The 14,429-nt window shown below is 35.6% G+C and overlaps 1 protein-coding gene across 1 annotated transcript in view; it reads right to left on the reverse strand.

Annotated features, from left to right (window-relative positions):
• The window catches only part of LOC134751378 (apolipophorins), a 39,843-nt gene extending 29,397 nt beyond the window's left edge, over positions 1-10,446 (reverse strand). Inside the window, exons 1-4 of the mRNA XM_063686733.1 lie at positions 10,266-10,446; positions 1,263-1,289; positions 746-942; positions 190-354 (exon numbers count right to left, since the gene is read on the reverse strand). Coding sequence (XP_063542803.1) covers positions 190-354; positions 746-942; positions 1,263-1,289; positions 10,266-10,344 — 468 coding nt within the window. The 5' untranslated portion in view covers positions 10,345-10,446. The remainder of the gene's footprint in view (positions 1-189; positions 355-745; positions 943-1,262; positions 1,290-10,265) is intronic.
• Positions 10,447-14,429: the final 3,983 nt, after the last annotated feature.

The following is a 14,429-nucleotide window of genomic DNA, read 5'->3' on the forward strand; positions in this document are numbered from 1 at the left end:
TCCCTTTACTCCCGTACCACAGTAGCTAAGGAGAAGGATAAATGCTAAGACTAATTAAAACCGCAGCAACACAACAGCTCGATTTCGATGTGTTGAAATTGAAGGCTCTCAAAATTGTGGGTTGCTCCTGGCTTAAACTGCCTATTATAAGCAATGATTGGACAAGATGATGACAATGATTTTATTTACCTGGCTGGAAGACTTCTGTTCGGTTTGCAGCAGTGAGATGATAGCCCTCTTAATGTTAAGGGAGCGGCGGGTGTCGCCCTCCTCAGCGCAGATCTCTGCGCCGACACGGCCGTCCTGCAGCGTGAAGCGCACTGGCTTCTCGAGGCCGGGGGGCTTGTTGTATTTCTGAGGAAAATCAATAATAAGTTAATAAGTCCAAGTATGATAATAATACATATTTTACGCAATAGGTCTTCGAGGTTAGGGGCTGAAAATGTATTTATTTTTCCGATTGCTATTAAGTATCTTTTTACTACTACTTTTTAGCTATACTACTCATATTTGGTTACCGTTGTAACAAGATAACGAATTCAATTTTCAAAATACAGACTTTTTCAAACAGCATGTCGATTGCAAGAAAAAAACTAAAAAAAAAACCTTGAAATTACTAGAAAACCCATCTAAAACTATTTTTTTTAATACTAGAATAAAATCGTGTCAAGTTTGGGACTTGATCGATTTAGGAAGCTATTTCGTAATCATGTCAGGAAATAAGTATTTTTATTATTTGTCTTACCTTGCCATCAGGCCCAGAGATCACCAAGTTCTGCACGCGCAGCACATGAGCGCAGTTACCCAAGGCAGCCACGGAGACTTGCCCCAGGAGCTTGACGCTGGTTTCCTGCTTGTCGGCACCGGTTAGGTAGATGGAGACGGTGCCTTCTACGCCATAGTTGTATTTATGGCCGTTGAGGAACGTCGGGCCGGAGGGGGCTGAATATTTTAATGGTGATTTAATAAATTTTTGGAATAAAGGATATTAACTAATAATTAGCAGAAAAAGAATGCCACAAACGAAGAAAATAACAATTCAAATTATTTCAAATAAAACGAAGCAGAAAATAAAGTAAGTAAATAAATCTACACCGACTAAATACAGTTAAAAAGAGCAAAACGAGTTAGTCAAGTAAAGAACTTTATGATAAAGTAAAATAATATAAGGTCCTATGTTAAATAAGATAAAATATGGAATATGGTAACAAGACAAATAATGTTTGTAAAGGAAATAAGCAAAATGTAGAAAGTAAACTTACATCCTTGGCACCCAACATTGCACTTATCTGCAAAGAAAATAATACCAAAATAAACAAACTTGCAAATAACAACTGAACACTAATTACTAATGATTTAATGAGTTAATTACTACCACAAGCAGCGTCCAATAATGATAGCATAAATTGTCTTGTTGACTGATATATTTATGCCAGCAATTAGTTATTTGTAACAAAACATGATAACAACAATGATATTAACAAAGCTTTCTTTATCTAATGAATGCACTGATAGTTAAATAATATATATACCTATACTTTGAGATATTTTTAATATTCAGGAAATTAAACTAGGTAACCAAAATCCTATAAAGTCACGTAAACAAAAGTGTGTAGATTAATGAAAAGCAAAAAGTCTTTGATTATAGATCGTAGGAGAGATGTAAGGTGTAATGATAAGTGGGGCTCAGGAAATTAAACTAGGTAACCAAAATCCTATAAAGTCACGTAAACAAAAGTGTGTAGATTAATGAAAAGCAAAAAGTCTTTGATTATAGATCGTAGGAGAGATGTAAGGTGTAATGATAAGTGGGGCTCAGGAAATTAAACTAGGTAACCAAAATCCTATAAAGTCACGTAAACAAAAGTGTGTAGATTAATGAAAAGAAAAAAGTCTTTGATTATAGATCGTAGGAGAGATGTCAGGTGTAATGATAAGTGGGGCTCTCGATTTGGATAGCCGCCGTATTATAGGATTTATATGGCATTTTACGGCGTCATATATAAATATATTTTTATATATATATAATATATATTGTGGGCAATGAATGATCAAACATCAATTTTTTCGTCAATTGGCACATGGAACAATTTTGGAATCTTCTGATATTTTTGTATGGATATTGAGATTTTCCATTTACGAAAAGAAAGTTTCCTTTGTTTCTCTCAAATTTTCTTAATTATTTTATTGATATGTCTGGGAACTTTTAAAATATATAAAACTTATGGAGGATCATCACGGATTGTTATCTTCCGCCACCTCAATAATTCCTTAAAACATTTCCAAGAAAGATATCTTATCAGGTTATTATATTTGCGTTCTATTGTGATTACGTGAGGTCAAGTTGTTGACGGATGTGGAAGTCAGTGGGGTCACTGGGGTCAGTTTTATCGATGAATCAGTACATCGGGATGTTCCTAGCCTCGATCTAGAGCTTAATGACACTTGCGATAGCAGCTGTAGTTAAGATAGGGGTGGCAATAAGAATATTAGTAAATTAGTTTTTTCCTGTTATTTATCTGTTCAAGATATTCTTGGTTTTTAAAAAAAAAATTTTGAAAACCAAGAATTGGTACGACTAAAAGGTAATGGATTTTTCCTTTGCTTTGGTGTGGTAAATCAAAACATCATACAAAGATACGTGTGGTTTTTGATACATCTATCGATGAAGTAAAATTCATGTTCATGGGGCACACACCATTAGATGATGGTCTATATTAGGCTAAAAAAATGTGACATTGAAAGTAATATTTAGTATTAATCACCCTTAGATAAGGCAGCTCTATCCAAAACAACTGAAAGTATAATGGGAGAGTAATGTTATTGTGATCCCGGGTAAACAGGAATTTAAATTTCAAATCAGTGAAATCCATAAATTTTAATACAATATTATTTGCACTTAATACTGTACATCTATTAATTTTGTACGTACAAATGGTCTGACCATAACTTTATTGTTTGAATAAGAGCGCGCACAGATAATTTTGAACAACTAAGCCATTTCTGCTGAGAAGCTGTTTGCCTACAGAATAATCTTGGATACAATTATCCCAAACAGGACGCAACTATCACATAAACGGTCATAGTCATCAATGGATCCCAACAGAAATATTTGACCTTTATTTTCACTGTCATAGAGTCGATATTATTTCTAAATCTTCGCAGATGTAACTTTTTCGTTGAAGCAATGACAAACGGGTAGATGGATCGATGTTTAACATCCGTTGTGTAGTCCGAATGATCTAACGTAGCCATTAAAACGGGTTTGACCTAATACCTTGACTAAAAGAATGTAAACAAATGGGATGTTCTAGTTTGGTTCATATCATAGCAAATTCATGTAATATCTCAGCTTACCATCAGGCGGGCCGTATGCTTGTTTGCCACCGACGTAGTATTAAAAAAAAACACTTAAAACACCGCATGAACTAACTAACTGCTCACGTATACACTTTGGATACCCTTTAGAAACCTTAAAATTCCCAGATCTTAGCAATCGTCCCTTTCTGTCAACTCTGTCAAGTATTAGAAAAAGAAATGATGATATTTTCGTTCCAAATGATAAATACGACCATCTTAATCCCGTTTAACTTGTGGAACCAGGTATTTTGAACATTCAAAACGTGGTATTTACAGAAAACGCACATAATCGAATATCTGGGTCAAACAGGTACAAGTTTCTTTTGTTTAGGTAAAACAAGTGTTCACTATTTGGACATATAAATACATCGGGACTAACCAGCGATATGTCACAGGCAGAAATCAGAGGCACTACCAAGAAAATAGAAATTAGAAATTTCTTTATATGCCTCTCTATCGCCCGAATATGCAAGAGCACGGGCAAGACTGAAAAAATCCTCAATTCAAGCCTCGTCACTAATATGTCCACCAGTCCTGAAAAATCTGTACAAGAAAGAAATAGGTCTTTTTGAGACCCCTTTGGCTTAAAAAGAGGCAGATAACGAAATTACGATTTTCGTTTTTCGCGGTACACACTCTGGCTACTATCGAAAAAATCACCTTCTGTTTTCTCTGTCTACTTATGCATGACCTTTCTTAGAATAAAGGAGTTAAGACAGTTCTAAAACTGAATGTCCATCCATAACTGACAAAAATTAGGTTTAATGACAAAATGACAGTAAAGGAAACAAGCTTCCTCGATCACCTTATCGGTTCCTTCAGATCTGTAAATGTTTAAATTAAATAATGGGCTTACTTTCTCTGCCGAGGCACGTGATTTCTGTACAGTCCGCGTTAGTTATTTGCTGTCTGGTATTGTTAACATAAGTATATTTTATAAAGACAAATGACGATTATCGATCTTTATGCCATTATTGTTTTTTCGTATTCGCGATTTTACACATCAATCTTGAAGACGTTTTATAAAGGTTGAAACGACGCTGATATTTTTCGTGTTGTAGTAAAATACTAAAACTTTACTCAAAAAATATACGTTCTTACCTACATATTTTCAGGTTTATAGTAGTAGCATTAAGCGAGAACTTGCTTGCAACCAATTATCAAAGTCGTCATACTCTTTTATAAGGCTTACTCTGACTACTTTTGCTATTGCTGAATCTATCTTCTAACCAAATCCCCTTTTTTCAACAGTTACTAGCGACCCGCCCCGGCTTCGCTTGGGTTACACAAAACCTTAACAAATTATACACCTAAACCTTCCTCAAGAATCATTCTATTGATAGGTGAAAACCGCATGATAATCCGTTTAGTAATTTTTGAGTTTAACGAGAGCGAGAAACACACACAAACAGACAGACGCGGCGGGGGACTTTGTTTTATAGGGTGTAGTGATTTTATTAACCTAACCCTTGTTACTAAGAACAGGGGCCCGTTTATCAAAAGCTTGTAGCTTCTAATACAAGTGCAAGTCCCTTTTTGACAGCTTTTGTTAGAGAAGGACTTCCACTTGTATTACAAGCTACAAGGTTTTGATAAACGGGCCCCAGCTGTAAAAAAAAGTTATGAAATACTTAAATGAATTTATTAGGGGATTTTTAGAGATAAGTTTTAATTAGAAGAGTAAATAATTAGGTATATGATTATATAAATAATTAGGTAATCTGTGCTGGCCCTGAAGATCATAATTACTCCATCAATCCATGTGGCAATTTTATTTTTTGACGTCCCTCCTTTCCTCCTCCTCTAAACGTTTTTCGGAAGTTTTAGAAATCCCTAATTGATTTTACTTTTCGCCTCTTGATCGGAATAAAATTAAAATCGGTGTATCGTATGAAAATTTAATACTTAAGACAATATTGAATGGTAACTGTACAGTCGTAGCAATTATTCTATTTGCCGATCAGTGCCCTGACTGCGACTGGGGGCCGACCCCTTCCCATGTATGTGAGCTGGCTCTTTAAATTCACTAAACATTTCGACTGTGTATAAATTGATATCAACATCAGCCGCAACTATGTATTTGGAGGTCACACTGATGCTGGTTTGAATGCGGTGTGGTTGATAAGGATTGTGAATAGTTTAGACCTTGAATGGATAAACAAATATATAAGCTCTTATTGACTGGCAGATATTACTGTGGCAACAAGACTACAAACTGATTTAGAACAATTAAATGGAATATTGACAAGAACTTAATGACAATTGATGAAGTACCTAATGATCTCAAATATAGCAATATTTCAAGGTTTTTTAAGTTATTGACTGCTCAAGTTTAATCTGTATTACTATTGCTTTAGTTTTCTAATTTAACTTAATTAGCCCCAATGATAATACTGCAAAGTTATCACTTACTTATCTACTGGCCTTGGCAATACAAGACTATTAATACGCCGAAAACAATGGAGTGTGATAAGCGGGTCGGAGGGCAAAACTATCTGTTTTTCGTTGTTTTATCATGTGCCTACCGGTCATTGTCAAGGCAAGGCAATAATGAGATATTAAACAAGAGAATATAGCGATTAGCCACGATTGGTCATTTATGAGATAGAAGCAGGGACCGGACAACCCTTTCCGCGATAAAACTCTTTCAATGGGCAACACTTAAACACGGCTAACACATTGAAAGACTTTCCCTTTTGAACTGAAAGCCCATTCATACCCTTACCTTTGACTAACCCTTACCGAAAAGCTAACCAAAAATAAGGCTAGCTCTTAATAAGGGTTACCCTTATCTTTAAGCGCTTTTTATAAAGGTTTCCCTTTGCGTGAAAGACAGGATTAGTATATATCTACGGTAGTGTATGAAAAGGAAAGAAAATACGTGCCTAGTCAAAGAACGCCGCCGTCGCCGCCGACGATCGCTCGCATTCGAAGTAATGTGTGCTTTATGAACAAGGTAGACGACTTAAATTAGCACGCTTATATGCTAAAAGGGAAGCCCTTTATAAGGCTAACCCTTATAAGCAATATGCAAGGTGTTGGTGAGCGGATGATGGGCTACCGATTACTCAAATGTGGTAGCTTTATATAAGGGTTTTTAAAAGCAAAACAAAGGGTTTCGTCTGGCAAAGGGTATGATGAGTTAAGCCTTATGCAATACCCTTATAAAACCCCGATAAGGGATAGCGGGCCGGTCCCTGGATAGAAGTAAGTAAGTCATACTACCTATCCTAAATTTAGCTATAATCAATATTTGATATGAAGGAATACGGAGATACAGAGGCTTTTATGAGAATCATAAAAGTTGAAGATTTGAAAACCTCGTTTTAAAATATCATTGTCAATTTCATAGTCAACACGATCAATTTATAAGAAATAACTAATTTTGAAGTGTTATTTTACAGGTAAGGTAAAGGTAAGCTTAATCCTAATCGGGCGTTAGAGGCGTTTTCTGGATTCAATTAAGTAGTTTACCGCACGGAAATCTCTTTTAAGTCCGTTAGTATCGTTTTTACAAATGTACTTTCCTACGAACTTGAAGCTCAATTGCATTTTTAGGTTTAGGAGAAAGAATTTCACTGAGGGTGATTGTCAAAGGACTTAATGTGAAATAGTATTAATTTTTATAGTAGCGTGCTTTTCAGGGTTCCGTACCCAAAGGGTAAAAACGGGACCCTATTACTAAGACTCCGCTGTCCGTCTGTCCGTCTGTCATCAGGCTGTATCTCATGAACCGTGATAGCTAGACAGTTGAAATTTTCACAGATGATGTATTTCTGTTGCTGCTCTAACAACAAATACTAAAAACAGAATAATATAAATATTTAAATGGGGCTCCCATACAACAAACGTGATTTTTTTGCTGTTTTTTCCGTAATGGTGCGGAACCCTTCGTGCGCGAGTCCGACTCGCACTTGGCCGGTTTTTAAGCCTTCTTGAGTGTGCGTTGTCAAAAGCCGTTAAGGTCCTTAACTTAAGAAAGGTTAACAAGACATAATATAACTACAAGTGGAAAATTATACGGAATTATCTTGTAACATTGTTCATTGTACACTGTGTGGTCTGTATACCTATGTGTTACATTGACCAGCACCTATAATGATAAGACAGAGATAAGGGGTCAAAGTGTATCCGATGTTATTGCAATGAGTTATCATGTTGGCAACAGAAGAAGCTGTTAATGAGTAAAAGCTTTAACTCTTCAAAGAATGAATGAATAGGGTTCTAAAGGTGACATCTAGAGTTGCAGATATCCGTAAGCTACGGTAATCTCTTATTATCAGGTGGACAGTACTGATTGCCAGCGACGTGGTAAAAATCTTACAAAACTCACTTGTCAGGAGCGGTAAATTTATAATTATAATTAAGAAATCAGATTAAGAACACTAGGCTAAGTCACCCATATCAATGAGGATATAATAAGATAGAGCGGTACTGTCATAGTAAATTTTGTAACCACTTTAAATTCACTGCCATCTATCGACATACTTTAAAACTAAAAATGAAGATTTATAAAAATACGTTAAAATGTATTTAAATATGGATAAATGTTTTTTTTTATTTGCTTTAATTATTTTTATATGATTTTGACCCATGTTCTTCGTCACTGGTATGCGTTAAAATTATAAATAACAAACGAAACAGTCAACGCCCTCTATACGAGAGTAGGCCAAAACTAGTGGCGCCATCTGATCGAGAATCAAATTTTCGTGATTTTCGAGGCACGTTTTTTCCATAGACTGTATCCATCTATTACGGAGTTATATCTATCTGCCCATATTCATGTTTTATTTCTTTTTTAGGTATTAGTTTTAGTTTTGTAGGTAGTTTTAATTTTAGGTTACTTTTTAGGGTTCCGTACCCAAAGGGTAAAAACGGGACCCTATTACTAAGACTCCGCTGTCCGTGTGTCCGTCCGTCTGTCCGTCTGTCTGTCACCAGGCTGTATCTCGTGATCTGTGATAGCTACACAGCTGAAATTTTCACAGATGATGTATTTCGGTTGCCGCTATAACAACAAATACTAAAAACAGAATAAAATAGAGATTTAAGTGGGGCTTCCATACAACAAACGTGATTTTTGACCGAAGTTAAGCAACGTCGGGCGGGGTCAGTACTTGGATGGGTGACCGTTTTATAGTTAATGGCACGGAACCCTTCGTGTGTGAGTCCGACTCGCACTTGGCCGTTTTTTTATTGTAAGTTTAGAATTATTTTTTCAATACTAGATAAAGAAGAATATATTTACTTAAAATTGTACACCGAATATACCTATACTGTTTTAGAATGTATCAGTTACTTAAGTTAGGTAATCATTATTGCAAATTTGTTACAGAAGTTTTCAAAGACTGTTAGAAAACTTTTAGAATAAAAAAAAAAAGGAATTTTACTATATTTGGTAAGTATATGAATCTTCTCAAATGATTTTTACGCCTAAGACTGTAATCTGTTAAACAAAAGAAATTATATCTTTTGAGCGAACGGTGGGCCACCGTGTCTGAGCGCGTGCCAAAGCAACTATCGTTTAAAAAGCGGCTGTATCGTGGTGGTTTTAAGGTTTAAATGTAAGTACATGTAAGATGTTTTGGTAATGTAGAACCATCGATCACCTCAATTTTTAGAGCGTTCTTATTATTATATATGTGACGATTCCAACCAAAAGGTACCACATTGTCGCTTATCAATAAGGTTGATTTCAAATTGAAGCTGTATGGAAATAGCGCCTTATTGACAACCGACAATAAGTACCCTTTTGATTGAAAATGGCACAATTTGAACCTTAAAAACACCACGATACAGCCGCTATTTAAACGACATTGTTGCTCTGGCACGCGCTCAGACACGGTAGCTCACCGCTCACACAAAAGAAACAATTTCTTTTGTTTAACAGATTAGGCGTAAAAATCATTTGAGAAAATTCATACTAGACGTATAGAAATCTCAAAAAAGTTATACATAGTCCGATAATCGCAACTTTAGGTATCTAAAGCGCGTTACAGATAACTAGCGGTCTATTTAAGATTACGATAAACTTTAAACTAAAGTCCTGATTGTGAAGGAATTTCGAGCTTTGTTGCGCCTTATAAATAACTAAGAAAACTAAAAATTTGTGAAAAATAATTACCTTTTTTATCTAATTGTGTATCACGGGTATTTCTACTGATACTTAATTAGAAAAAAACATACTTAAATGATTTAAAAACCATAAATTTCCTACAAATTGAGTTCGGAATATCTGTAAGTTACGAGATTGAATAATCATAACATAACATTTCGGATGAAGTAAACTTATTGATATGCATTTACTGCTTCTCGTAAAAGTCAAGGTTTTGTAAGTAAATTGCGATAAAGATATTGTTTTGGTTAGTTCACTAGATTCCTTAGTAAACAAATAAAAATGCTAGAAAAATGCTTTGACAGGAAAAAAGTGAGCTTTAATTTGAAAACCTTTACGTTTACTATAAAGTTACGTTTGGTTTGCATACCACCCTTTATATCTACATACCTACATCTAAATGAAATATAAATTGTGAAATTAAAACACTAGATCTTTATTTATAGTATGACTTATGGACGCATTTATTAAATTAAATAACGAATTGTTTTAAAACAATGATTAGGTAGGCATGAACAATGATAAATTATACTCAATTATTGGCACTAGAGCTTATAAATATCTGTAAAAAAGCGATATCAAAACAATTGATTTATACATTTTAAGTGCCAATAACTGAGGTACCATCGTCATATAATAACCAAAACTCAGTAATTACTACCAAAAACTTAGCCATAGCGAACCGTACTAATAACAAAACAAGGTTAACTTTTCTTTAATTATTTTTATGCAATTAGTGAGTTTGGTTGTCACCAGACGAAATAAATATAAACAAGAAAAAAACACTTACCATCAGTATACGCCGGTTTCCATAAAACGGAAACTACTAGAAGAACACAAAAAGTGTTCCAACTTAAACTAGGCCCCATTTTGACGGGGTTTTTTAACACTAGAATTAAATTAAATTAAATCAGTCGGCAGTCCTTATACTAGCAATACTTGTTGCCTCTACCTCGGCCGAAAGGTAAATGCGATACATCGCAGCGCGCGCCCCCTTTTATAGACGCGGGGGGTCGCAACCTCGACCAATCAGGAGTCGAGTAAGCAAACAAAATCTAATTGTCAGTTTTATGTAATTGCTCGAGGGTGTTACTCTGTTAGGTAATCATGAACGCCTATATCATATAGGCTATATGTCCCACGGCTGGGCATCATGCGTTTCATAGTGCGTGAGAGGGTTAGTTTTCAAACTATCCCTTTGAACGTTGAAGGCTTCCCACATTTTTTTGTTTCTTGACAGATTTATTCTCTCGATGTTTTGTTTTGCCAGGAGCAACATGTCAATGGATATTTTTGTACAACGTACATACAAAGGATTCAAGAGACATCTTCGTACGAATCGGGGTTCGACACTTCGAACCTACGACTTCTGTTTTAATTAGGTACCTTACGGGTAATACCTTAGTACTTTTTAATCAAAAGTTTTCCACTTCCCCTGTATGATAGTGCAAAATACCTATTATAAAACAAAGTCCCCCGCTGTGTCTGTCTGTATGTTCTCGATAAACTCAAAAAAATTTCATGCGTTTTTCACATATCAAAAGTTTTTTGGGGAAGGATTAGGTGTATAATTTGCTAAGGTTTTGTGTAACCCGTGAGAAGCCGAGACGGGTCGCCTGTTAGGTATAAATCCTGACAATCATATCATCATCATCATATCAGCCTTCTATCGCCCACTGCTGAGCATAGGCCTCTCCTCGAGTACGCCACTTATCCCGGTCCTGAGCCAATCTCACAAGACAAGACCTACTGTAAATACTTCAATAAAAAAAAACATGAATCAAAATTAACATGTAATGCCCAGAATAAAAATAAGTCGTAAATACCACAACTAATATCCTTATGATACGTACCTTAAGTACCCGTAGGCGTACGTGCCAAAACAATAGCCACACAGCGTGTTATTTTGACCCTAAACGGAAATAGGATTACCTGATAAGTTCCCAGGATTAAGGCCGATTCCTGTGGAAGATTCCTCATAATATATTTGTGTTAAGGAATGTATGACACTTCAAGGCCGATTTAGGCGGATACGTACGGTGTTCGCAAACATCTTTACCAGCCAATTATTCTACTGTATTAACTTTGTTATTTTTCTTGTAAACATACCGTTATTGAGATTACCTTCTATTCTTTCTACTCACATATTTGCAATGTAATAATTTATCTTTTTATTTTTCACCTCAGCAGCTCGAACAAGCCTTCTTTCGTCACTCCCTGGAGTGAGGAAAGTGCGACTTTCTTCACTCCAGGGAATGAAACAAAGGAGCTTTTTAATTTAGTGAACGCCATGAACTGCCACTTCATACTTTTATTACAATTGTTTTTTTCTCTGTATTATTTTGTGTAATTCGAAATACATTTTAACCTTTAATATGTTCTCACTACTGAGGTGAAAAATTATGTGTGCAGCACGAGAGCAAAGTTATTTTACATCTCGTGTTTTTGAGTCCCTCGCTACGCTCAAGATTCTAACTTATCTTTCGCTTCCTCGGAACTCAAAATAAACACTCGCAAGAAAAACCAACTTTCCTCTCTTGTTGCACGAATAACTATTGTTATTTGATGTTTATTTTTTTTTGACTATCATAAAATGTATTCTTGCAAATTGACACTATCAATTATTATTCACGACGACGGGACTTAATCGCGTAATAGTACATTGCGATACAAGTGCGCTAAGTTGGTCATTACACACGAGGCGATATTGTGCGCGCGAGCTGTAAGCGAGCGTGCAATAAGAAACCCGATTATATGTGTGTTATGACCAATGCACACGCGTTTCGTACTCCGTTTGTATGGAAAGGTTAAATTCGGCCGATCTTGCCGGGGACTTATGAGAGCGTAACTTCGGTTGTATAGGAGCACATTTTTGGCGGCGGGTTCATGTGACTTTAAATCTTAAGGTTCAATTGTTATCGTTCAATCATTTATTATTTTTTTGTAATTTAGTACTCCAATGTAGCTGTGTGTATATTATTCACCTTAACTCTCCTGCTAACATCTACACCATTCGTTTTATAAAATTACCATTTATAATTATACATTAATTACATTATATATTAAATATAATTTATACCTGCTGCTTACCACGTGGTACTTATTATAATGCCCTGCTTAGTTTAATACACAGATAACTGTAACAAACAGTAAATTGTTAGTTAAACTGTAATTAGACATACTTAATAATGGAGTTTAGCAAATAATGCCGATAAATAACACTGACCATTGTAAAATGTTATGAAACATCGTGTTTCACGGTGCTTTCTTAGTTTATTTAATCCCAAGATAAACCTACAAATTTCCCGAATCCAACATATTCCAATTAATTCAGCTTTGATGATTCATTTGAAGACAAGCCACATTTGTCGAATGTTTACCTTAAATCAGAATGCTAAAGTTAAAATTTAATTGGCGAGTATGTATGTGGTCGATAAATCGTATTATGCATGGAAAAGGGTTACCCGCTTTTTTATTTAACCCTTTAACGGTCAAGATTTAAAAGAAATAGGTACATGATTCAAGCCTCATCGCCTTGTGGAGGACCCGCGCGAAATCGTTTTATCATACAAACGTAGTCCTCATTTTCTTCTCTGGATGAAAATATTTTAACACAATATGTTGTATATCAACATTATCAACCACAGTTAATATACAACTTAATATAGGTATAATAACTTAATAAATAAATATTATAGGACATTCTTACACAGATTGACTAAGTCCCACGGTAAGCCCAAGGAGGCTTGTGTTATGGGTACTCAGACAACGATATATATAAAATATTGAAATACTTAAATACATAGAAAACACCCATGAATCAGGAACAAATATCTGTGCACATCACACAAATAAATGCCCTTACCGGGATTCGAACCCAGGACCATCGGCTTCACAGGCAGGGTCAGGGTAATATATGTTAATCTTATTTAGCAAGGTAATCAAGCTTAAACCTGTGATTCTCGGAAGGTACCTAAACGACATTGGCAATGTATTCCAGCATTCCTGGAAGCTTAAGGAAGGAAATTATTAAATGATTTTAAGTATACTTTCCAAAAATGTTAATAATACTTCTTGTAGAATAGACTCAAACTTTTTCTGCTACGATAAGGTTGCGTTTATCCTCTAACTGCCCAGAAATCTATAAAAAGGTCTTCTATTCCATCTAACAGGCGGAGACTCAGGGCACAGGAGACGCAAAGCCTTAGGACCATCGTTAGAGCCCCACGCTATGTGCGGAACGCGACCATCTACAGAGAATTCTGATATGGAACTCCAGAAACTGGACGTGTTTGTGGGACAGCTTGGGCGGCTTGAGGCTTGAAATGGCCTCCTCACACCCCCAGACAGGGGGAGTGTAAGAAGACTACGCTGGGTCTAATTTGAATCTTTACTTTTGCAAATCAAAATTGCAATTGTCTAGGCAAGTTTTGATATCTGTGCGGCTAGGGTATAAATTCTTTGTCAATTTGGTGTCTGCCATAACACGTTAGTTTAGAGTTATATAGTGGCAACATAGCCAAAGAATAAAGTTATATTTATGCTATACTTGCATTGTGAAATTGCGCGCAGTTTGATAATATATTGTTTATTTAATTTCTATCTGTGAGTAGGTACATGTAATTGGCTCTGTATTGTTACCTAAATCAGCATATAATGTTTTTGTAGCTGTTGGTACTCCTTACAAAAAAGACTATAGAAATAATTGAAAATTATAAAAAGGCGTTCGGCCTAAAACAAGGCCGAATTCGTTGCTACAAAGCTCCGCAGGTTCCTCTGAGGTATCATCTAGTTTATCATTATTGTCTATTCAGTCAGTTCTCCCACGAACCTTCAAAGTTCGAAGTGAACCCAACGGTTCCGCTAAGTTAAAAATACTTGCAGATTGCGTGCTAGCTCGATAAGTGTTGTTTATTTCCAGCGTTCATTGAACCCATGATATGGCCAAGTATCC

Source organism: Cydia strobilella, chromosome 22 (genome assembly GCF_947568885.1).
Source record: "Cydia strobilella chromosome 22, ilCydStro3.1, whole genome shotgun sequence".
NCBI lineage: Eukaryota > Metazoa > Arthropoda > Insecta > Lepidoptera > Tortricidae > Cydia > Cydia strobilella.